The sequence below is a fragment of the Eutrema salsugineum genome, unplaced genomic scaffold (assembly GCF_000478725.1).
Source record: "Eutrema salsugineum unplaced genomic scaffold, Eutsalg1_0 scaffold_7, whole genome shotgun sequence".
In the NCBI taxonomy this organism is placed as follows: domain Eukaryota; kingdom Viridiplantae; phylum Streptophyta; class Magnoliopsida; order Brassicales; family Brassicaceae; genus Eutrema; species Eutrema salsugineum.
Genome location: NW_006256486.1, coordinates 1057568 through 1078916, shown reverse-complemented (window position 1 = coordinate 1078916; position 21349 = coordinate 1057568). Strand labels below are relative to the sequence as shown.

Below are 21349 nucleotides of genomic sequence, written 5' to 3'. Positions count from 1 at the left end.
CATTGAAATCAGCTAAGAGGTAACGATCCTTGTAATTCGTGTGTTTTCTCTGGAATTTTCAGTTATCTGCTTCTTCTTCGATTCTTAGATCATTTGGTGGTCCTCTTCAGAGTCCGTCAGATCGGTGAGCTAAAGCGCCGTTTGTTGTTCTTCCTCGTTCTCTGCGACGCGTTCTCTCTCAATCTCACAAAATCGCAGGTAAGCTTCTTTAATTTCCTTCGTAGATTCTTCGAATTCTTTCTGTGGTTTCGTTTCTAGACCTAAGTTCGTTCCATTTCCAAGGATTGCGTCAATTTTCACATTACAGAGGTTAGTAAACCTATTTGTCTCCGTTCCTGAAGAAACTTTACCTCAAATTACAGAGAGTAGTCGGCGTCTAAATGTTGAGGTTGATCGGTGTGATGTAGAAACCCTAATTTCGGACCGTGTGCAGTCGAATAGTTTGCATATCCTCATAATCGGCCCCGTGATCTCTACTTCGCGATGTTTTGCAGATCTCTGGAGTCTGTGCCCGTTTATGCTGAATTTCTAGGGTTTCCGTCCTGATATTCGTTTGATTTCGTCTTCAACTTCTTATCACTAACCGTAAGTTTTGTACATCTCCGATTACTATAAACTGCATCCTCCTGAAATTCGACAGATTTTATTGCTTAGGTTGTGTTTCCAGCAGACCTATTGTACCAATTCGTGGTTTCATTTTAACAATTCGCAGTAGTTAGAATGAAAGTAGGTTGATCAAAATCTGTGTTGGTAGTTATCGATGATCTCAACAAGTTTATTTCATCTTCAACAGTTCTATAAACGCTTGACTTTGGCTTCTGAATTAGTCGTGTAGAAATACTGAGAGATGGAACTCTAAATCAAAAGGAACATGGAGAATGGGAGTTTTGATTACAGCATGAATCTTCATCTTTTTATTTATTTATGAAGTTGATTTGCAGGTGTGTAGCAGCTTGAGATACTTATATCAGAGGTTGCCATGAGGTGCAACGCCTGCTGGAGGGAATTGGAGGGCCGGGCCATTGCCACAACATGTGGTCACTTATTATGTAACCTATTTACATCTCTAGTTTTCTGTATACTCTCAGTGTTCTTTAGCCTTTTTTTGATGGATACAATACTTTTGAGCTTGAATAAGATGACCTTAACATCGTGAACAGGCACTGAAGATGCCACCAAGATTCTAAGTAATGATGGGGCATGTCCCATTTGTGATCAAGTGCTCTCCAAGAGGTAAAAATCTCCCTAAGCTACTTGCCTAGCTTCAATTGTAGCCCTTATTTCCTGCTTGACAGTTTCTCTTCTTTTTTTTTTCATCTTAGTCTAATGAAACCTGTGGATACCAACCCAAATGAAGAATGGATAAACGTAAGTGGTTGAGCTGGAGTACGCAAGGATGCTATAGCTTTTCTTCTTTTCCAGATTTCCAATATTCCCATCTTACATCTCCTCATTGCTTACCTTTGTTATCAGATGGCGATGGCTGGAATTTCTCCACAAATACGTATCCTTTTCATAAATTTAGTCCGTTTCACTCTTGGTATCAGTTGCAAATAGGTTCTTTAACTGAAAAACGTCCTTCTGTATTTGAAATCTGAAAAATGCTTTAACAGTTTCCATCAACTGACTGTGTCTATTGCATTAGTAAAACGTTGGTAAAACAACAGTCTAAGATTCAACGAACCTCCCTCTGTTTTCCTTAATTAAATCTAGTGATGAAGAGTGCATACCGAAGCGTAATGTTTTACATTTCGCAAAGAGACTTAGAGATGCAGTACAAGATGAATAGAGTTGTCGCACAGTGTCGTCAGAAATGTGAGGGTATGCAAGCAAAGTTTAGCGAGAAAATGGAGCAGGTGCATACAGCTTACCAGAAGATGGGCAAGAGGTGTCAGATGATGGAGCAAGAGGTAGAAAACTTGACCAAGGATAAACAAGAGCTCCAAGAGAAGTTCTCCGAGAAATCTAGGTCAGTAATTCAACAGAAGTTTTGTTTGACTGGATCTGTTTCTTATCTTAACAAGCTACATTAACTGTGTTTAAACACCAGACAGAAAAGGAAGCTTGATGAGATGTATGACCAGTTAAGAAGCGAGTATGAGTCAGTCAAACGCACAGCAATACAGCCTGCAAACAATTTCTACCCACGACACCACGAACCTGACTTTTTCTCAAACCCACCAGTTAACATGATGGAGAACAGAGAGCCCACTCGCAAAGGTTTATTAACAACACTGTTTTCTGTGCCATGAGTTTAGTGATTCTTATGATACTAAGTCTATTGTTGGTTAATATCTCCAAATCAAGTTGACTTATTTGGCGCAGACCGGTCGTTTTACTCTCCTGCAACACCAGGACCTAAAGATGAGATATGGCCAGCAAGACAGAACAGTTCAAACTCGGGTCCATTTGACATCTCCAACGACTCACCCGCAATTCCAAGTGACGTTGGAAACAGAAGAGCAGGAGGAGGACATCCTGTTTTTGGTGGTGGTGGCACTTCTAATCCCCAATCAACACTACGAAACCTTATCCTCTCCCCTATCAAACGCTCTCAGCTCTCTCGTTCCCGCCCTCAACTGTTCACGTAAGCAAATTCTAACTCGTGTACCAAATTCACATCAAATACTTGGGTTTATTTAACTTGTTGTTGCTTCTCACCTCAGGTTATAGCCTAGCGATCAAGTTCAAGTGTTTTGAACCTGCCTTGGTGGAATCCCTAATGGTCCCAACCAGTACGTGACTCTTCGTTTTTATAATGTCTTAGAAGGGAAAATGTAGGATTTGAGAAAAGGAAAAACTCTCGTCTTTATAAATAATAATGATAAATCATATTTTAGTAGAATCAGTATAGTGAAACTACCTACAAGGATTGTAAAACGACGATTAAACATAAAATGACAAATTTGTAGAAAGAAGTGAAAAAAAGAAAGAAAGAAAAGAAACAGTATAGGTAAGCACTCGGGGTAAAGAGTGTGTTGTTCATTGAGTGCTCAGGTTCTCTTGTTTGGTTCAAAGACGTATTTGATCAGTGCCTCTTTGATGGGTAGCATCTCAGGGAACTCCTTGCTTAGCTTAGACCCATCCATTTCATTGTTGCTTCGAGGAGCAACAATGACCTTTGCTTGTTCTTCCACTGTGAAGTTGGACCATTTAAATCCTGGCTCGATGTAACTCTTGTACATCTCCAGTATCTCGTTGTGACTCACCACCCCTGGGTTGGTGAAGTTCCATATCCCTCTTAGGTTTCTCTTTGCCATCTCGATGGAGATTGGGAGAAGCTCGTCCAGTATGGTCATGCTGTTGGGGATGTTCACCACTTTGTTGTAGCGAGAGATCTTTGTGATGAAGTTTCGTGGGTTGTTTAGGTCTGATGAGATCGGCATCCTCACTCTCAATGTACATACATTGTCAAACTCTCTCAGAAGCTCCTCAACCTGGAAAAACAAAACAGAACAATTATGAACAAAAGTGACCTATTGGTTTTGAAAGTGTCATACGAGTTGGATTATAAATACTACCATGGCTTTGGTTTTTGAGTAGAAAGAACCAGTGAAATTAGGCTTGTCTTCTTCCTTGAAACCTATACCGGAGCCCTCTGGATGTGCAGCATCGTACTCAAAGATGCAACCGGTGGCGAAATTCATCATCAACAGACCATTCTCTCTACAAACATCTGCAAGAGTCAAAGTACCAGCGACATTGACACGAATAGTCTCTGGTTTGTGAGATTCACACCAGTCAACATTAGGCCTCCCAGTCAAACCAGCTGCGTTAAAGACATGAGTCGGTTTGATGCTACGAATATCCGCCAAGAGAGAAGCTCTATCCTCCAAACGTCCTTTCCCATACTCATACGCAATCCCTTGCTTCTCACATAGCTTCCCTAGAAGACCACCAATCCAGCCAGTCTTACCATAGATCAAAAACTTCAACGAGGCTTTGTCACTAGAACCACCGGTCTTGTTGTGAGTTGGTGTCACAACAGTAAATGTCTGGACCGTGTTGCTTGACGCGTCTTTCTTCTCATCAGAAGAAAGTCTTCCACCTGGCATCATAAGCATTCTCGGATGAGGAAGCAAAGCTCCAGATACATCACCCCACCACTCAGGATTCTGAGTGTACCATTCCATTGTCTTCTTCAACCCATCTTCCCACGCGGTTCGCTCTGACCAACCCAATTTTTTCAGCTTCTGATCATCAAGGAAGTACCTTTGATCGTTAAAGGGACGATTCTCCACAAACTGGATGCTTGACTCAGGATCTTTCCCGAATAGTTTGCAGATGTCTCTAGCCACATCGATCACTCTTCTTTCTCTCTTTGTCCCGATATTGTAGACGTGACCAACTTCTCCTTTATGAAGAACAACCTCAAATGCCTCAGCTACATCTTCACAGTACAAGTAACTCCTCACGTTAGATCCATCTCCATGGATCGGAAGCGGCTTCCCACTCATAGCCAACAAGATGAACTTAGGAATCAGTTTTTCAGGAAACTGGTTAGGCCCATAAACATTGTTCCCACGAGTTGTGATAACCGGTAATCCATATGATCTACCATAAGCCATCACAAGCATCTCAGCACCAGCCTTAGTAGCTGAGTATGGATTTGTGGGTAACAGCTGAGAAGCCTCATGGTTTCCTACAGCAGCATCCTCATCGGTTTCTCCATAGACTTCATCGGTACTCACATGAATAAACCTCCTGATCTGTCCTGTTACTTTGCAGGCTTCCAAGAGGACGTGAGTACCATAAATATTGTTCTTGGTAAACTCAAAGCTATTACCAAAAGAGTTATCAACATGGGTCTGAGCAGCGAAATGCATGATCGTGTCGATGTTTTCAGTGATTAGAAGGTAGTTAACGAGGTCATCACTCGCGATATCTCCTTTGACAAACCTGAAGTTTGGTGAAGAAAATGAAGGATCGAGATTCTTCAGATCTGAACAGTAATCAAGCTTGTCCAACACAACGATCTTGTAATCTGGATAGCTACGGATTAGTCTGTTGGCAACATGAGAGGCAATGAATCCAGCAGCTCCAGTGATGAGAATGTTCTTTGGCTTATATGTAGTAGCCATTTGGTATCACCAATATCTGCAACCAAAACCAAAAAAATAGAAGCTTTCGTTACTTACACCCAAAAAAAATTCGATCTTGCAAACACTGGAATGTAATTCAAGAACGGATCATATAACAAAAAAAGGAAAATTCAGAAGAAGGGCAGATCCAGATCCAATCGCCTGAAAACCGAATCAATTTAGCTTAGCAGGCAGATCTTAAACGAACAAAATGATTAACGTTTTGGATCATAAACAGAAAAGATAGAAATCTGTATAAACCAGATCAATTATCGTATATGTTTGTATGTCACTACCACGTACAACATTTCGCAAATTAGCTTTAGAGAGCTTTGAGGGACAGAAACATAGAAGAGAGACACATTTCACGTACCGACACAATTCAGATTAGAATCAGATAATCCAGGAACAAGATCTTAAGAGAGATAGTTTAGAGAGAGAAACTTCTGAGAGAGAGATCAAAAGAAGGAACAGTACAGAGGAAGAAGAAGAGGGAGGGAATCTACGGTCTACGGAGCGTCTCTGAACACTGCGCCTCTTATATGCCGAGACAGTTACGGAGAACCGTAGGAGCGAATTGACGAATTTACCCTTACTTGTCTTTGATATTTACTTATTTCACGTGAGCTAAGGGTCCGACATTAAAAACTGATGTCTTTTTTTTCTTTCTTTTACCCAATTTACCCACACAAATCTGTAATAGAAATTCAAAATAAAAAAATTGAATGCAATTTGTATAGTTAGCTACCTTTACTAAAAAACGAAAGTAGTAAACAGGATTATTTTTCTACTATATGTTTCTATATGAGAATTAATATGTAAATTGTTTAATTTAATTTAAAATGTCAAAAAAATGTGAAAATTAACGAATAAATCGTTAATTAAAAGGTTAATATCGGGATTTAATTAAAATCCATTATATGTTTATGATTTAAGTATAACGTAAGCATGTCAGTTATAAAGATTTAATGTTAGATTGAAAAGAACTACATTACATGTGAACCTGAGACTAAACATCAGTTTTAGTTCAACAAACCAAAAAAGAAACTGAGATTAAAGCATAACGGATCTTTCAATGCACAGGTAATGTCACGTAACGGAATCATTTAATTTCCTTCCTTTTTTGTTCACACTATTTCCTTCCCTTTTAATTGATAAAATTAAAGAGTCAAAAATACACTCTCTCATGCTATTAAAAAAAACAAAAAAAAGAGAGAAGTGAAGTCAAATTCGCTATCAATAATGGAAGCCCATTATGATCCTTAATGTGCTCAATTCAGGCCTATACAGGTTTAGGTCCCAGTCCACGAAACCGGTAGTCTTAAATTGGCGGGTAAACGAGCATTACTCTTTTTTTTTGTAACCATTGAATAAAATGACTAATTTGTTTTTGGACAATAAAGAATGACTAATTACATAATAGCGAAAGATTGATTTACGGAGGGAGGGAAATCCCAGGACCAATGACTTTTTTTTGACATCCACATTCTTTGGCCTAATGTTTCTATATAAGCGAACTAGATCAATTTCCCGATAAAGAAAGATATTCCTCATTGTTGAAGAAAAAATTAAAGGTGTAATGGGACCGATCTTCAAGTTTAAGAAGTATATAATCACCACGATCTTCTTCTCTTCAATGAACTACGCTTATAACAAATTCAAAGATTATGGAGCCAACAAGCTAACCGAGACAATCACTGGTGATAACCCGGGATCAGAATGATTTAAGCGATCTTGTCCGGAGAGTTACTACTTAAGAGAGTCTTCATTATATCATTGCAAAGTTGTTCAAATCAGAGCATGATTGAACAATACTTACATAAAAACTGAGACCAGAATCACCTCCTGGTTTCCTTTGCATGGAGAGGGATAATGTGTTTAACAACCTGTCTGAGGTGTTTGTTTGATGAGTCTACAATGCTGCGCCGTAACTAATTGTACTAATGTTCTGATGTGTTTTTACCAGTGGCCAACTTCTAAATTATTTTTACCGGAGTTACGTGTTTTTGTGTGTGTTCTAGATGAAAGTAAACCAGTCTCTAAAATGCATGTGAAATCGGTGAATAGCAGAGAACGCAGTATTTCTCTTTTTTGTTTTTTATTCTTGACAATCTCATGTACTATTCTAAATAACTGCATTTATATAGTTGTCACAAGACTCACAACTAGGTTTATATGTTGTAGATAGATAAAGCTATATAGGACATAGTTTTTTTTAGAAAGTGTAGTATAAATATCATGAAACATTTTAATTTTTTTATAAAAATTATTCGTTTTTTATATTATACATTAAACAAAAATAAACAGAACAAAGAAAAAACTAATATGATAAATTTGTACAACAAATTAAAACTATAAGCTATGGTCTAATAAAACAAATTTATGGAAGAATAAAATTAAGGAGATCAACAAAGTTTTGAAGGGGTGTTGATAGTTTTTGACAGGAAAAAGACTGATTAGTACCTCAACATTGTGAACTGGTACTATTTATTACCTCAAATCAGCCACATGTTAACACTAGTGAAACAATATAAAAATTTCAACCTTAAATGGTATCACTTTTTTGGGGATAAAATGTTAAGATTTATAACATTTTCTAATTTTTTAGGACTTCCAACTTATTGAAACTACCCAAAAAGTTACAAGAGCTATAAAGGAGAACTAATACAACTGGCTGCTACTGCAACCACTGCGGCTCCAGCCGGACCAAACTGTGATTGTGCCTGCAACAACTTAGCATCAATGGCCATATGTGTGTTGTTGCTTAATTGATCTATCTTGGGGAGCTGTGATTGGAAATAAGGATTTGGGTGGTGGTTCATCATCTCAACGTCTGTCTGGTTAGTTGTAGCAGCTGGCTGCACGGTTGGGTTGTAATGGTGGACGAATTGTTGCGGTTTTGGCTGAGAAGAAGCTTCTACGTTGTGGTTCATGGTGTTTGCTCGGAAGTAACAGTGAGGAGATGATACCGCACTTCTGAAATAAGCTTCTTTGAGGTTCCTACCATTCTCATAAGATACAGATGATTCTACGACACGACCTGGTCTAGCTGTAAGTAACAAACAGCGATAAAAGATTGGTTTCATGGGGTTAAAGTTTCCAATTTTAGCAAGTAATATTTTTGGTGGTGTGATCCGAGGAATTTACCTGATGGTACTCTTGGTGGAGGTCCTAAAGCTTTAGTTGGATACGCGGAAGTTGATGGATGCCCTGCAGAAACTATTCCATTTCTTGAAGGCTCGAAAGAAACACGTTTACTCTCTGTCGCACACAAGTCAGGTTGAATGGTGGGATGGATTACACTGGAGTGAACTGTAGACCTGTGGAGAATTATAAGAGGTAGAGAACAGATGAATACTCTGGCATGCTCTACAGATGCTAGGAAGGAGAAAAACATACCGAGGAAGTGATGCGTGCTTCCTCTCGAGAGGTATGACTGGCCCATTTCTGCTGCTATTCTCCTCTAAGTACGTAAACTGCTTTCTGAGATGTCCAATGGCGCTGCAATGGAAAAAGTCAAGCAATTAGCAAAACGGATGAGAAGCCAGAAGGGAGAAAGAACCCTTAAGATATACAAAAAACAACCTAGGATATACAAAATTCGATCCCTCAGATCCGCTCATATAGTCTTTGAGCAACTGAGGATGGTATTCCAGTATTTCCCTGTAAATTAGTTCTCTAATGTCCTCCTTTGTCAACCTTCGTCTCTCAAATTCAAACTCCATCTTCGAGATTGGCTGACACGAAGGTTCTCTTTCAACCTTGGAAAGACCCTTAAAGTAAGGATCAGCCAATGCCTATCGGAAAAAAGAAAAAAAAAACAAAAGAGATGGACAAGTAAGCAGAGATATACACTCAAGAAGCAAGGCAGATTTTCAAAGAGACTGAAACAAGAATCTAATAGCAAAGTGAAAATGACAGAAGAGAGACCTCTGCAGCTGTCGGTCTATCCTTGGGATCGAAAGCCAACAGCCTCTGCAAAAGGCGTATTGCTAAAGGATCTGCTTTGGAGAATTTTTGAGAGAAGGTGACAGGATTTTTCTTCCTCATTTCGGTCAAGTATTTTCTAGCTTTATCATTTCGAACCTGTATCAGAGAAACAGGTTTTTAGCTATAAAAATCAAAAATAAAAACATATATAGGACAAGTGACTGTGAAGCAGACAAAGGGATCTTACTCCAGAAATTGTCTCTGATTTTGGTGTGCCAAGAAGATCAGTAATCAACTCCAACTGATGGACAACACTTTTTCCCGGAAACAATGGCTTCCCTGTTAGTACCTCTGCAAAGATGCAGCCAATGCTCCAAATGTCGATAGCTGGAGTGTACTGCAAACAGATAGTAACTGTAAATCAGACTATGAGAAAAGAAATGTTTTTTTTTTCTTTCACAAATATGAAGTTGCAGATGCAACGAAACCACTCAATGGACATAACCTGATACAAGGTTACCTGATTCACAGATTTTCAACTTCCGGGAGAGTTCAAAGTCATCCCTGAACAAGAATTATTTTAATATATGCTGGTTTATACTATCCCACTGGGGAACAGCTCTATACTTATACATTCAACATCAAATATTACCTATATCTTTTAATACTATTCTGCAGATATTCTACGGTACCTAAGACATAAGCATATAAGCCCACAGTATCACATACCTTAGAAAAGAATGATCCACAGAGCTCAGGCGCTCTATACCATCTTGTGGCAACATAGTCCTGCATTTTGAAAAATGAAGCCAAGGGGAAAATTCAGAAAACAAAATTAAAGACATTAACAAAAACAGAATTTAACAGTTAACAAATAGAAAGGTGGCCATGAGACTACAAACCGTCCAAAAGACTGTTGTAGGCGTATCATTGAACGATGCTCTAGCCAAACCAAAGTCGCAAACTTTCAACTTGCAGTTTGCATTGGCCAGTATATTCTTAGGCTTAAGATCACGATGATAAACATTAGCTGCACCCATCAAAGAAAAAAAGAAAAAACACAGTTAGTTCCAACTACAGAATTAAAAAAAAAAAAAAAATGCTGCCGAACTCAGGTCTGGGAAAATTGAAAAGAATTGGACCTGTATGCATGAACTTCAAGGCACGAAGCATCTGATAGAGGAAAAACTGGTGGTGTTCGCGAGTCAAATCATCGTTAGCTTTAATAACTTGATGAAGATCCGATTCCATAAGCTCAAACACAACGTAAATGTCTTTAAACTCCCTCTTAGAAGGAGGAAGCATGATGCTTTTGATTTCCACTATATCTGGATGCCTTAGAAGCCGAAGAAGCTTCACCTCACGGAGGATTCGAAGCGCATCAGAGATATGCTCGAAGACATCATTAATCTTCTTAATCGCAACTTTCTCTCCAGTGTGTGTATCAATAGCTGCACACACAACTCCATAGCTTCCTTTGCCAATAACTTCAAGAATCCGATATCGGTTAGCATCACCATACTCGGTGAAAAATTCCATCTCTTTCGTGTCCTGGTGAATCACAAAATCAAACAGACAACATAAATTTAATAAGAATCCACTAAAATTGTGAAAAAAACCAGATGGCATTATATGCTCATGCAACTAAGACCCTTATTGGAATTGAAATAGGAAAGCTGATTTTTGCTGTTAATTTGAAAAAAGGAAAGTCTTTTATTCTCTATTTAGCACATTCCAAACTAAAGTATGATTATCTTGAGGTCGAAAGAGAGAGAAAAACCTTCTTCATTTGATTTTGTTGCATCCTCTTCAAATTTATCAACTCGAATCTTGCCTGATTTATCCGATGAAGCACAAAGACCGAAATAGAATACGGCAATCGACACGAACAAACTCTGGGAACTCAAAACTCCGAAAATTATCTCAGAAATCTTTGAATCTCAGACAGAGAAAAAAAGATAAATTCCAGAAACCAAAATCGAAACAGGCTTTTTAGAAGAAGATTAAAAAACCCTAGATTCGTAAAACTCTCAAACCCAGACGAGCACTAATCAGCCCATAGAGTGAAGAAGACGAGCGAGTACAAAAATAAAAAACCTAGATCCAGCGATCAGAGAAGAAGACGAGAGAGAATCAGAAGTTTTTTTTTAAAAAAAAAATACCGAATTTGAGTTTTTTGTGTTTCTAAATTTGAATAAAAATGATTTCTAAATGAAGCAATTCTCTTGGTACTTATGGCGTACGGGTTATACAAGTCTCAGATGAGTGGCAGTATCGTTAATTACTAACAACTCTAAGGGTAAGAATTTTATTGTTTTCCCCACTGTTGACGACCTTTTTGAAAATGACCCCCAACTGGTTGGTTAAGCCACCTGTTGCTGGACTTGGACCGTTTATATTTCTCTACTTCCTAATTTTGACCCCTGTCCAAAAATTTAATTTTAAATGTAGCTACTCTTTTTGTCAAGTTGTCAATTTAACCCCCACGTGATGATAGTATTTCTCTACTCGTACTAATTGCAGGGAAATATACTACTTGATTCTCTTATGATGATAACATTAGTATAAAACAAATAATTCCTCGATTTTTTATTTAAAATACTTTTTAAGGAATAATCATCCAATTGGGAATTGACTAATTCATGTGTAAACAAACAAATATCTTTAGAAGATATTGGTATAAGATTTTTTTTGGTCAAACGAAGATACTGATATAAGATATTATTGACGTTTAATAACTGTTTACTTTGAGATTATACTGATTCAAAGACGATAATATATTAGGAAAAAAATACCATATTTGATACATAAACATTCCATACTACGTTGAGAAAAAGACCCTCTAACTTCAAGTATCAAGTTGTTGGCTTTGATATCTGATTATCTGTCGCTTGTGTTTTAGTCTATTTTCTTATTTGTGAATAAAATAATTATAAAAATATAGACAAAGATTGCGATCCTCATTGGAATGTCTTAGTCTTGCTCTTCTAAGAAAAAAATATAAAGATAAGATTGTTTTTGTAATTCGTGTGAAACTAAAGGTGTTAAATTGTTGATATGTGCATGTCAATTTACACAAATTGGCGTTAGTATTTATTGAAAAGACCAACTTTTAGTGTCTGGCTCAAATCAAAAGTTTATCTCACTAGGGGCAATTCATTAAAAGGTTATGACTACGTTAATATTATATCTGATCTAGATTCAATATTGAAAAATATCAACATTATTGTTTTTGTTGTATTTGAGGCATTCAAAAATTCAAACAAATAAGTGAGTTGCAAAGTTGGTCCATTACTTAAAGCATGAAAAAGACAGTCCCACATATATAAAAATTTTTTTAGAGCATATAGAAAATCTATATTAATCACTTTTGTAAAAAAATAAATAAATAGAAACTCGATCATAAGCCGCACAAATACTCTATAAATTCATAATATATGCTGTATAAGGTATCAAATTTTAAAAAGAAGGCGTTCAAACTAAAGTTGATCTTTGTGCGTATTTCAATTCATTTTCTTCTATTAGGTACAAATTAATAGTATATGATACTAAAAGCAGCACATATCACGTTGTTATAGTTACCGTAGTAGTTATTTTGGAAAAGAAGTCATCGTGCTTAATAATAAAAAAAAGATATGTGAAAGAAAAATGCATGAGTCACAATTCAACCGAGGGACATAACCACCATTAACCACATGAATCATGCTTTTTGTATCCATTTACTTTAGAATTTGACTGAATGGACCAAAATATTCACATCAACCAGATTTATTTTGTTTGTTTTTATTTGAGTTATATATTATTAAAATTTAACGAACCAAATATAATAGTGCTCCAGTGGGAAAATATAATAATGCATCATATGATAAATCAAAATACAACATGAAGTGTGGTCCAATGAGAGTGACAAAGGAAGTTGCATATGGTCGAGGGCTCACTTGCTCAACTTGGCCTAAACCCTACAATCTCATTCATTTCTATGTCTTCTTCCACAACCAATTTTATTTCCCATTGGATAAAGTACTGTATGATTTTGATTAAGACTTTTTAAGTTATTACTTTACTTCTGTTTAATTGGCTGTTTAACTCATGACTTTGGACTAAATAAAGAGCAACCCATTTTGCGTTTAGTTTGCTAGGATACCATTTTAAGATTCACCATAACCCATCTTAAAAGTGGATTGTTAATAAATAGAGTGACTTTGCTCTTTATATATCTAACTAAGTTTCAAATGAGATTTCTAGTATTACATTTGTTTAAACATGGTATTTTCAGCTGGTTATCTTCGCCTGATTAAGAAAAATAACATTAACAAAGATTAACACATTGCAAGATTCATGATATACAAGTACAACCTGAAATTTACTTTTACACAAGACTCATAGCTAATTGGTTAGCCACAGAGGATTTCAATGTAGGAGAAACCGGAGAATCTCCAAAAAACACATCAAACAGAGCAGATGTAACGTTAACAGACTCTATCGCAGCATCCACATCCGTTGGCAATCCTCCCGATGAAACAGAAACCTAACGAAAAAATAAACCAAAACATAAGCAAGAAACAATAAGAGATCATGTGTAACAATTCAATACGCCAAAGCCTGAAAATTGTGCTTCTTACAAGCATTTTAGAAGGACTGATCCAAGTCAAGAGTATGACACTTCCTTTGTTGAGAGGTCTGTTTTGGAAGATTCCGCTGAATGTAGAGAGAGCGGTTTTATCATCAGAAGACTGAGATTTGATTCTCGGTGAAATGGCTTCGTCCAATGCATCCCAGAAGGTCTTACCATCAACATCTCTCACAAGAACAATCTGCAGCGATTTCGCTGCTTGAGCTGCATCGATGAGAGGAAGGAGACTCAAGTGAGAGAGAGAGACAAAGAGACAGATCAAATGTGGACGAAGAAAGCCATCATCTCTAGCATTACATTACCTTGAAAAATGGAACTAAACAGTGATGAGTCTATTTGGATTTCATCAGAAGATCGCCCTTTCCACGCGCTTAACCCGCTCAGGATAGATTCATTCACGTATAAACCCGCAGCATAGACTTTGACACCAATGATAGCAAATTTTTTCTCTCTAAACCCTGAAAAAAAATGATACATTTTCAGATATAGACTTTTGAAGGAAGTCTCAGAGCAAGTTTAGAAGTATATACAAGATCCCTCAGAAATGTACAAAAGCGTTGGGAAAAATGAAAACTTTGAAGCTAAAGAATGCAGAAATGGCCGGAACTGACCAGTGCCAAGCAACGAGAGCGGGCTAGAACAACCCGGTAATGTCACTGTTCTCTGAAACTTGACGCTAGTCGCCGATTCTTGGGCGTACTCGTCAACATTTCCAGCTACACAAGTCAAACAGACCAAAATCATATTAGGTTTCAATTTTCTTCTCTAAAAAGTTCATTGCTTATCTTAACACTGTTTCTACAAGCTCTAAAAGAAAGAAACACAATGATCTCTTCTATTTTAGTTGTAATGCCTCTCTAGAAGAGAAGATTGTTTTCTGCTCTTTTTTTTTTTTGTGGAAATCCCATGATTGAATAAACCAGTAACTCCAAAAAATCAAAATCATCCCAAGACAATTTCAAAATCGATTTCTGTTTCTTTGTCCTTAAACACAGACAGCAATAAAAGGTTCAACCTTTACCTGAAGAAGCGGCGGATTTTACGATGCAACGCGAAATTTCACCGCAATGTCGCTTTCTACGCAACGAATGGCGTTTTGGAGAAGGATAAATCGAGAGAGAAGAAACGCAATTCTCAGTTTGAAGCATTGAAACTGGACGCAGGGAACTCCCTTGGAAATGGAGTCTGGATACAGCATTAACCTTGTTCCGACAAGAACTGTGTAGAGAGACACCACAAACTACAGATGGAACCGCTGCAAGAACCCCGTCCATTGTTCAAAATCACCGGCGATAAATCCCAAGTGTTTGATCTTTTCAGAAGAAGAAGAAGAAGAACTACTTGACTCTGCAATTTAACTCAGTTGTTGTGGTTTAACTTCGGTCTATTGTAGAAACCGAAGAAAGCTTTCGGGTTTGTAATATCTAACCGGGCCTGATAACGAATCTTAACTTAAACTATTTTATGGGCTTCTTCAGGTCATTAGAAAGACCCACCATTAACTCTTGTTCTTGTTCTTCCCATTTGTCCCACATCGTTTAACAGAGAAGTAAAACCATTGTTTATAAAGCGTTAGAGTCGCTAAGTTGATTGTCCCTTCGGGGACATCCGATAAAATTGGAACGATACAGAGAAGATTAGCATGGCCCCTGCGCAAGGATGACACGCACAAATCGAGAAATGGTTCAAATTTTTTTTGCAAAATTTTCCAGATCCATTTCTTGTTCATTTTTTTGTTTTTCTCGATCTATGTTCCTATTCTTCTTCGTGTTTTGTTATCCTCAATCTATTTTCTTCTGTTCTTCGAGTCGTAGTTCAAGTTTCGGAAGAATCAGCCCTACTTTTTTACTTTTTTTTGTTATGAATGATAATCAAGTCTCGAATTCGGTGGTATTGTTTGAAAGTTGAAAAGACTAAATTTGTTTGATCGAAACTGATATGAGTTTGACAAAATCGTATGAACAGTAGAGATTCGTTCGTTTGGTGCAGATCAATTGTGTCCATTGTTGTTGCAACTCCGATGATCGGGAACCTAATTCCCAATTCTGGGTTTGACTCTCCGATACCTATGGGATTTGTTAACCAATTATCCGGTTATTAATCTAATTTGAACCGGAAATCAATTTTCTCTCCCACAACATTCGATTTTGCTAACCAGTTTTTTTTTGGTACAATTCTCCGGTTTGCCGACTCTCCTGTCTACAATTTTTTTCTCCTTGTCCAAAGGCCAATAATGGTGGAAATGAATGTGGTTAAATGTTGATGGGTTAGCTAATGGCCTTATTGAAGACAACCATGGTGGTGAAAAAAGTAATGAACAGAGGATATGTTGAGCTTTGGGAGATCAAATATTGAATTTTGTTTGCTCTAAAAAAACAAAACTTTCAAAAAGATGTAACCAACTCACAGGTAGAAAGAACAAATCCGCATCACACATGATAAAATAACTATAAAGAAAACACAAATGGGAACGTTACTTCCTGAAAATTGTTATCCAAAAGAAGAGTTAAAAATATAGAATCTTTCGGGGAATAATAACGAAACTAACAAAAGGTAGAGAAACAAAATCGATACAACACCAATCTCTCACTTAGGCACTATCTTGGGTGGACTTCTCTGTCTCCATTGGTTCTTCGCCAGAGGCCTGTGGCTGTGGCTCACTCTTGTCCTCATCCGCCGCCTTGGCTGGTGGTGCCTCCGGTTTAACCGCCGGCTTCGGTTTGGTCATTACAGGCCTACAAAACCTGCCAAACATACAAAAAGTTGCATCCATTAACTCATGTTCTACCATTATATAAATGCAAATTTCTCTTAACAGGAAGACGCAAAATGCGAAGAGCTTTTTTGCTTACTTGTCCAATGCCTCGGCCTTGCTTGTAACGTCAGCTGACAAGAAAGCTGGTGTTGCGTACTTGGGAAGCGCCTCCTGCTGCTGCTGCTTCTCCCTCAGCCATGCTTCTGCTTCCACACACTCGTTCAAAACCTTCACATCATCGCACAACAACAACAACACATCTTAATATGCTTCTTAAATCAAGAGAATTCTTAGCATTTGCTCTGTCTGTTTTCGAAAATATTATTTACCTTCTGCTTCTCTGCCAATTCAATGTGGTCAAACTTGGAATCATTCGACACAGCTGCCTCTCTGTAGCTGTTAATACAGTAACCAAGCTGATCAATGACCGACCCTCTTTCCATCGACTCCTTGTAACGCATTTCAACAGGATCCCCCGCCTACAAATAAGACATTTCATCAAGCCATGTTAAAATCAATATGTTCAAAAAAAAGATTTGTTTTAACACTTTTAAGCAGAACCATCCATCATGTGTATATTACCTTCTTGAGCTCCTCGAGCTTTGCGACATAAACACCTTTAGTCTCATCTTCCCCATCTTCATACAACCAATCCTCCACTTCCTGCAGCTTCGCCAGGAATGCTTCCCTCTCTGACTCAGTGATATACTCATGGTATTTGTCACTCAGCTGAAAACAAAACACGTGTCAGTTCGCAAACCTTGTAAATGCGTACTCTCAATGCCAAAAAAAAAAAAAAAAGAAGAAGAAGAAAAAGGATTCTCACTTTGTTTCGCATATCATAAACATAGGACTCAACAGCATTCTTCCGGTCCTTGGTCTCCTCCATAACTCTGTCTTGCAAGGCCATCTCGTATTCTTTCTCCACAGCCTTTTGGACCTCCCCAGATTGCATGGCACCGTAGACCAATTCTGATAGAGGTACATTTGTTTTCTTCACCTTCTTCTTTGGAGCCTCAGCCTGCACAATCCCATTTTTTAAATACCCATTAACTCGAGATTCAAAGGCGAGCGAATAGAGCAAGTACCATCAGTTGAGTAGATAAACTAACCTTGGAATCAGTTTCCATTTGCACCGGCTTATCAGCAGACTCGGGAACGCCATTGTCAGTACCAGCCGCATCACTGGTTTCATTGGAGTCCCGCATGTTAACATCAGATTCACCAGAAGCAGGAGCTGTCTCAGCAGAAGCTTTGTCAGTGTCCATCTTTGTAGCTTCCCCTGATTGTTCTTTTGTGACTGGAACTTCAACTTCCTCCTCTTCCAAAAGCTGAGAGAAAAAAAATAATTAGCATAAATCAAAGGATCTCAACTGGGACAGCCCTGAGTGATCACTTTTTAATTAGCTATTTTAGAGAATCAGGCTTTAAATAGTTGACCTAAAGAACCAGTTGAACTGAATTGTCATAATAGCTATAATATATAAAAATAACTTACAGTTGCTGATTCGACTGAGACAATTCCGTGCAGGGTCAATCTCACTTTCACTTTAAGCTTTGCCCGCTCGCCTTTTGATGACTGGAAGGGACCAATCTACAAAAAGGTAATCAACCATGAGAAACAAGAGCGCTACAGTCTTAAGCAAAATGACATAGGGAAAAGATCAAACCGTGTATGTGCTGATCTTTGGAGGTGCTTGCAAGTCAGTCACATCACTGTACTGGACATCGACAGAAAATGTTCCAGAACGGTAAAAAGTTAGAGCCTTGACACTAGGAATGGAATTTCCTTTGGGAAAAACAATGGTGCTCTGCTGATTCTCAGCTCCTCCATTTTGAGCATCAGAAGTAGCTCCTTTCCATGCCAGCGAGATTGAGAAAGGAAAGCTCTCATGAACCTTAAGAGAAAAGAATTCAAAATATGACTTGTTAGATAAACTGGAGTACAACTACGAACAAAAAAAAACACATTTCCTTAAGCATAGATATGCACACATCACCTGGAATTCGCGAACTTTAAAGGTCGGGCTGAGAATGGCACACTGCAAGGCACATCCCCTCGACACACACTCACTTGCATTCATCGTACGCCTGGGCTCCTTACCAAAAAACTCAGTTAGGATCTTGATAATAGCAGGGACACGAGAGCCAGAGCCAACAACCTCAACCATATGTACATCTTCAATGGTGAGACCCGCATCAGATAAAGCTTTCTCCAGGGGCCTCTTAACACGCTCCAAAATAGGGATGCTGATCTCTTCAAACTCTTCCCGCTTGATGACACCCCTAACATCTTTCTCGTCCATCAAACACTCAATATTCAATGGTGCCACAGGGTTTGCGCTTAGAACCTTCTTCAGCTTCTCGCACGCAGCACGGAGCCTGAGACAGGCCTTGGCGTTCTGAGAGACATCAATCTTGTACTCCTCCTTGAACTTAGCAGCAAAATGATTGAAAAGAACTTCATCAAAGTCCCTTCCTCCCAGCGAGCGATCAAAAGCGTGAGACAAGATCTTGAGCTGTCCCTTTTTGAAGCCTGCAATGCAGACCTGCATGCTTGCATGGCCAATGTCAATGAATGCGACATTGAGCGGTTCACTCTCAGGCAAATCAGTCTTATAGATACCATACGCCAAAGCTGTTGCTGTAGTCTCGTGGATCAAGTGCAACGGATGCAAGCCTGCAATTGTCGCAGCATCCAGAACAGCCCTTCGCTGTAGATCGGTAAAATAAACAGGAATACCGATACAACAGTCCACCACCGCTGCATTCAAGTTCTTCTCAGCGATGCCTTTCAAATTAGAAAGCATCATTCCCATGACCTGAGTGGGTGTAAAGGCTCTCCTCTCTCCCAAATAATTAGCATGGATCAAAGGATAGCCATCAGGCCCTTCGGTGACGGAAAAGGGCAGAGATTTGATGTCCCTTTGCAGCTCAGGGTCGGAGAACTGGCGACCCACTAGTCGCTTGATTTGGGATATAGAGTTTTTGGGGTTCATCATGGTCGAAGCGGCTCCTGCAGTTCCGATGAAGCGCTGCTTCTCACCAAAGCATACAATAGCCGGAGTCTCGCGGTTTGACTCATCGTTAAGCACAACGTCGATACCTCTTTGCCTTGCAACGGCAACAAGACAATTCTCGTTTCCAAAATCAAACCCAACTACACTCATTCTCGCGCTTTCTTTACTTCGATGCTGGGTCCTCCCAAGTAATTTTATAGCAGCAACCCTATTCATCAATTATAAAAAACAAAATCAGATTACAATACGAATTGATGCAAGCAATATACAGATTATTATGAAACTACTTTAAAACCCTAATTGAATCAGAAATCTAAATGAGAGCAGCTCGGAAGCCATTTATATTCCGAGAAGCAGGGAATTTTCCTAGAGAAACACGCGACGGATATTGGATAAACAGAGAAATCAGATTCGAGCTCAGAGATGAGTAGAGAAACAAGTAATCGGATGCGAGAGTCATTGATACGAATAGATCGTATACCTAAAAGTGACATATACGGAAAAAGAGAAAAGGAGATTCAGATCTAGAAGATCTATATGCAGCTAAGGGTTAGCGAGGAAGAGGGCATCGGAATTATACCTGGATCGCGAGAGGGGTTTAGGTTCTGGAAGCTTCTAGGTTGAGTTTATCGTCGCAACTAAAAATCTGGAAGAGCTAAGAAGAGAGACAACAAGAGAGGGTTTTAATAAGGAGCAGCGTTCGTCTCGAATTTTCTTCGACTTTCTTTTTCCTTTTTTTTATACACATTTTTTCCTCTTTTTTTTGCGATATCTATAAAATTAATTATGTTAATCACATAGATAAATTGGTGTTTTTACGTTTAAGCCCGCATTAATTACCAAATATATCAATCAACTTAACTATTTTTCTTCAAATAAATTTTATTTTTTAAATATGTGTTCTTATTTTTAGGTTGGTTCAAATATGTGTCATTAGGTTGGTTCAAGTTGAACAAAATGATATAGAGTAAAAGAGTTGTACAAATTAATAACTTTCTCTGTAAACTGTGGAAAACAGAATCTAAACAAATAATTAACCCCTCAAAATCTACATTGCTAAAACTAATTTGCTTTTGAGATAGAAATCATTAACAAGTCAAATTTTATCGGATTGAACTTAGCTTAGAGACATTTTTCACGACATAAGGATATTTTGTCTCCAATTTCACTATGTTTTATTTGCTTTTGCTTCTTGTTTATGTAATGCTGAGACTGATGCATTTGCAAAAGCTGCCCTGTTTTGTTTAAACAGCTCCTTCCTTATGGATTAATGAAAACTAGTTTGCCCAACCAAAAAGAACAGAATGTTGTTTTTTTTTGTGGTAAAAGAAAAATAATGTTGTTCACCAAAGAACATCGATTTAGCTAAATGTTAGGGAGAACCAAAACAGAACAATTCGACCACTGGAAAACACAATTTTATCCTTTAAAAACTGAGACTTAGTGCCTTGAACAACATGTTTTTGAACGAAATCATATCAAGCATGTCGATTATCACAAAAGCGAGTGAAATCTAAGAATTTAAGAACATGATGATTTTCCTAAGATATTCACATAATCACATTCTAGTTGTTTTTTTTAGTATCAGTTGTTTATATAGTAAGACGCAATGACACACGAAAAATAAATTATCCCAACGATTTTATTACTCTTTTTGTTCATACTCATGCAACAAATATATCATTCTAATTTCGATTTAGTAGCACTAAAAATGGATAACTGTAAGCATTTTCGATATGTTTTCTTGTTGGCGCCATGGAGTGGACATTGTTTTACATAGGAAGCTTTATGTAATGTTAGGATTCATGTTAGACTAAAAATGGTTTGTTTTTATGTTTGAATAATAATTGTAGCTTCAACAATTAATCTTACTCCAACAACGCTAGCTAATCGCAGACTCTATATTTACATTTTTTTCATCAATTAGTAA

General features: G+C 38.0%; 5 protein-coding genes and 1 non-coding gene across 9 annotated transcripts; 2 read left to right on the top strand and 4 right to left on the bottom strand.

Moving 5' to 3' along the window:
- The first annotated feature begins 3 nt into the window (after positions 1 to 3).
- On the top strand, positions 4 to 2805 carry LOC18010872 (E3 ubiquitin-protein ligase CCNB1IP1 homolog). Of its 4 annotated transcripts, none has more exons than XM_024150199.1 (11): positions 4 to 19; positions 111 to 198; positions 495 to 585; positions 942 to 1049; positions 1161 to 1233; positions 1323 to 1368; positions 1474 to 1504; positions 1714 to 1969; positions 2051 to 2220; positions 2356 to 2587; positions 2667 to 2805. In XM_024150199.1, the coding sequence occupies exons 4-11, from the start codon at positions 980 to 982 to the stop codon at positions 2671 to 2673; spliced, it is 885 nt and encodes a 294-aa protein (XP_024005967.1). In that variant the 5' UTR covers positions 4 to 19; positions 111 to 198; positions 495 to 585; positions 942 to 979; the 3' UTR covers positions 2674 to 2805. The 4 variants fall into 4 exon arrangements, with proteins under 4 accessions (XP_024005967.1, XP_006392785.1, XP_024005968.1 ...); XM_006392723.2 differs by having other exon boundaries at positions 2326 to 2587; XM_024150200.1 differs by lacking the exon at positions 2667 to 2805 and having other exon boundaries at positions 2356 to 2591.
- On the bottom strand, positions 2796 to 5595 carry LOC18010738 (trifunctional UDP-glucose 4,6-dehydratase/UDP-4-keto-6-deoxy-D-glucose 3,5-epimerase/UDP-4-keto-L-rhamnose-reductase RHM2). The gene is made up of 3 exons (XM_006392722.2): positions 5455 to 5595; positions 3522 to 5097; positions 2796 to 3437 (listed from the first exon to the last, which is right to left on the bottom strand). Exons 2-3 carry the CDS (start codon positions 5079 to 5081, stop codon positions 2994 to 2996), a joined length of 2004 nt encoding a protein of 667 aa, XP_006392784.1. The 5' UTR covers positions 5082 to 5097; positions 5455 to 5595; the 3' UTR covers positions 2796 to 2993.
- Positions 5596 to 7604: 2009 nt separating this feature from the next.
- On the bottom strand, positions 7605 to 11204 carry LOC18010737 (mitogen-activated protein kinase 18). The gene is made up of 10 exons (XM_006392721.2): positions 10792 to 11204; positions 10154 to 10562; positions 9914 to 10041; positions 9741 to 9800; positions 9259 to 9408; positions 9012 to 9167; positions 8667 to 8878; positions 8481 to 8582; positions 8229 to 8401; positions 7605 to 8130 (listed from the first exon to the last, which is right to left on the bottom strand). Exons 1-10 carry the CDS (start codon positions 10813 to 10815, stop codon positions 7730 to 7732), a joined length of 1815 nt encoding a protein of 604 aa, XP_006392783.1. The 5' UTR covers positions 10816 to 11204; the 3' UTR covers positions 7605 to 7729.
- Positions 11205 to 13303: 2099 nt separating this feature from the next.
- On the bottom strand, positions 13304 to 15007 carry LOC18010845 (fatty-acid-binding protein 3, chloroplastic). Its single transcript, XM_006392720.2, has 5 exons — positions 14666 to 15007; positions 14256 to 14360; positions 13947 to 14102; positions 13634 to 13848; positions 13304 to 13539 (listed from the first exon to the last, which is right to left on the bottom strand). The coding sequence occupies exons 1-5, from the start codon at positions 14916 to 14918 to the stop codon at positions 13381 to 13383; spliced, it is 888 nt and encodes a 295-aa protein (XP_006392782.1). The 5' UTR covers positions 14919 to 15007; the 3' UTR covers positions 13304 to 13380.
- A 229-nt stretch (positions 15008 to 15236) lies between these two features.
- LOC112083314 lies at positions 15237 to 15339 on the top strand. Its single transcript, XR_002897602.1, has one exon. It is a non-coding gene; the product is annotated as a U6 spliceosomal RNA (small nuclear RNA).
- A 697-nt stretch (positions 15340 to 16036) lies between these two features.
- On the bottom strand, positions 16037 to 20125 carry LOC18010558 (heat shock 70 kDa protein 14). The gene is made up of 10 exons (XM_006392719.2): positions 20000 to 20125; positions 18400 to 19627; positions 18070 to 18297; positions 17898 to 17993; positions 17512 to 17730; positions 17226 to 17420; positions 16982 to 17128; positions 16729 to 16878; positions 16497 to 16627; positions 16037 to 16388 (listed from the first exon to the last, which is right to left on the bottom strand). Exons 2-10 carry the CDS (start codon positions 19567 to 19569, stop codon positions 16235 to 16237), a joined length of 2490 nt encoding a protein of 829 aa, XP_006392781.1. The 5' UTR covers positions 19570 to 19627; positions 20000 to 20125; the 3' UTR covers positions 16037 to 16234.
- Between the last annotated feature and the right edge of the window lie 1224 nt (positions 20126 to 21349).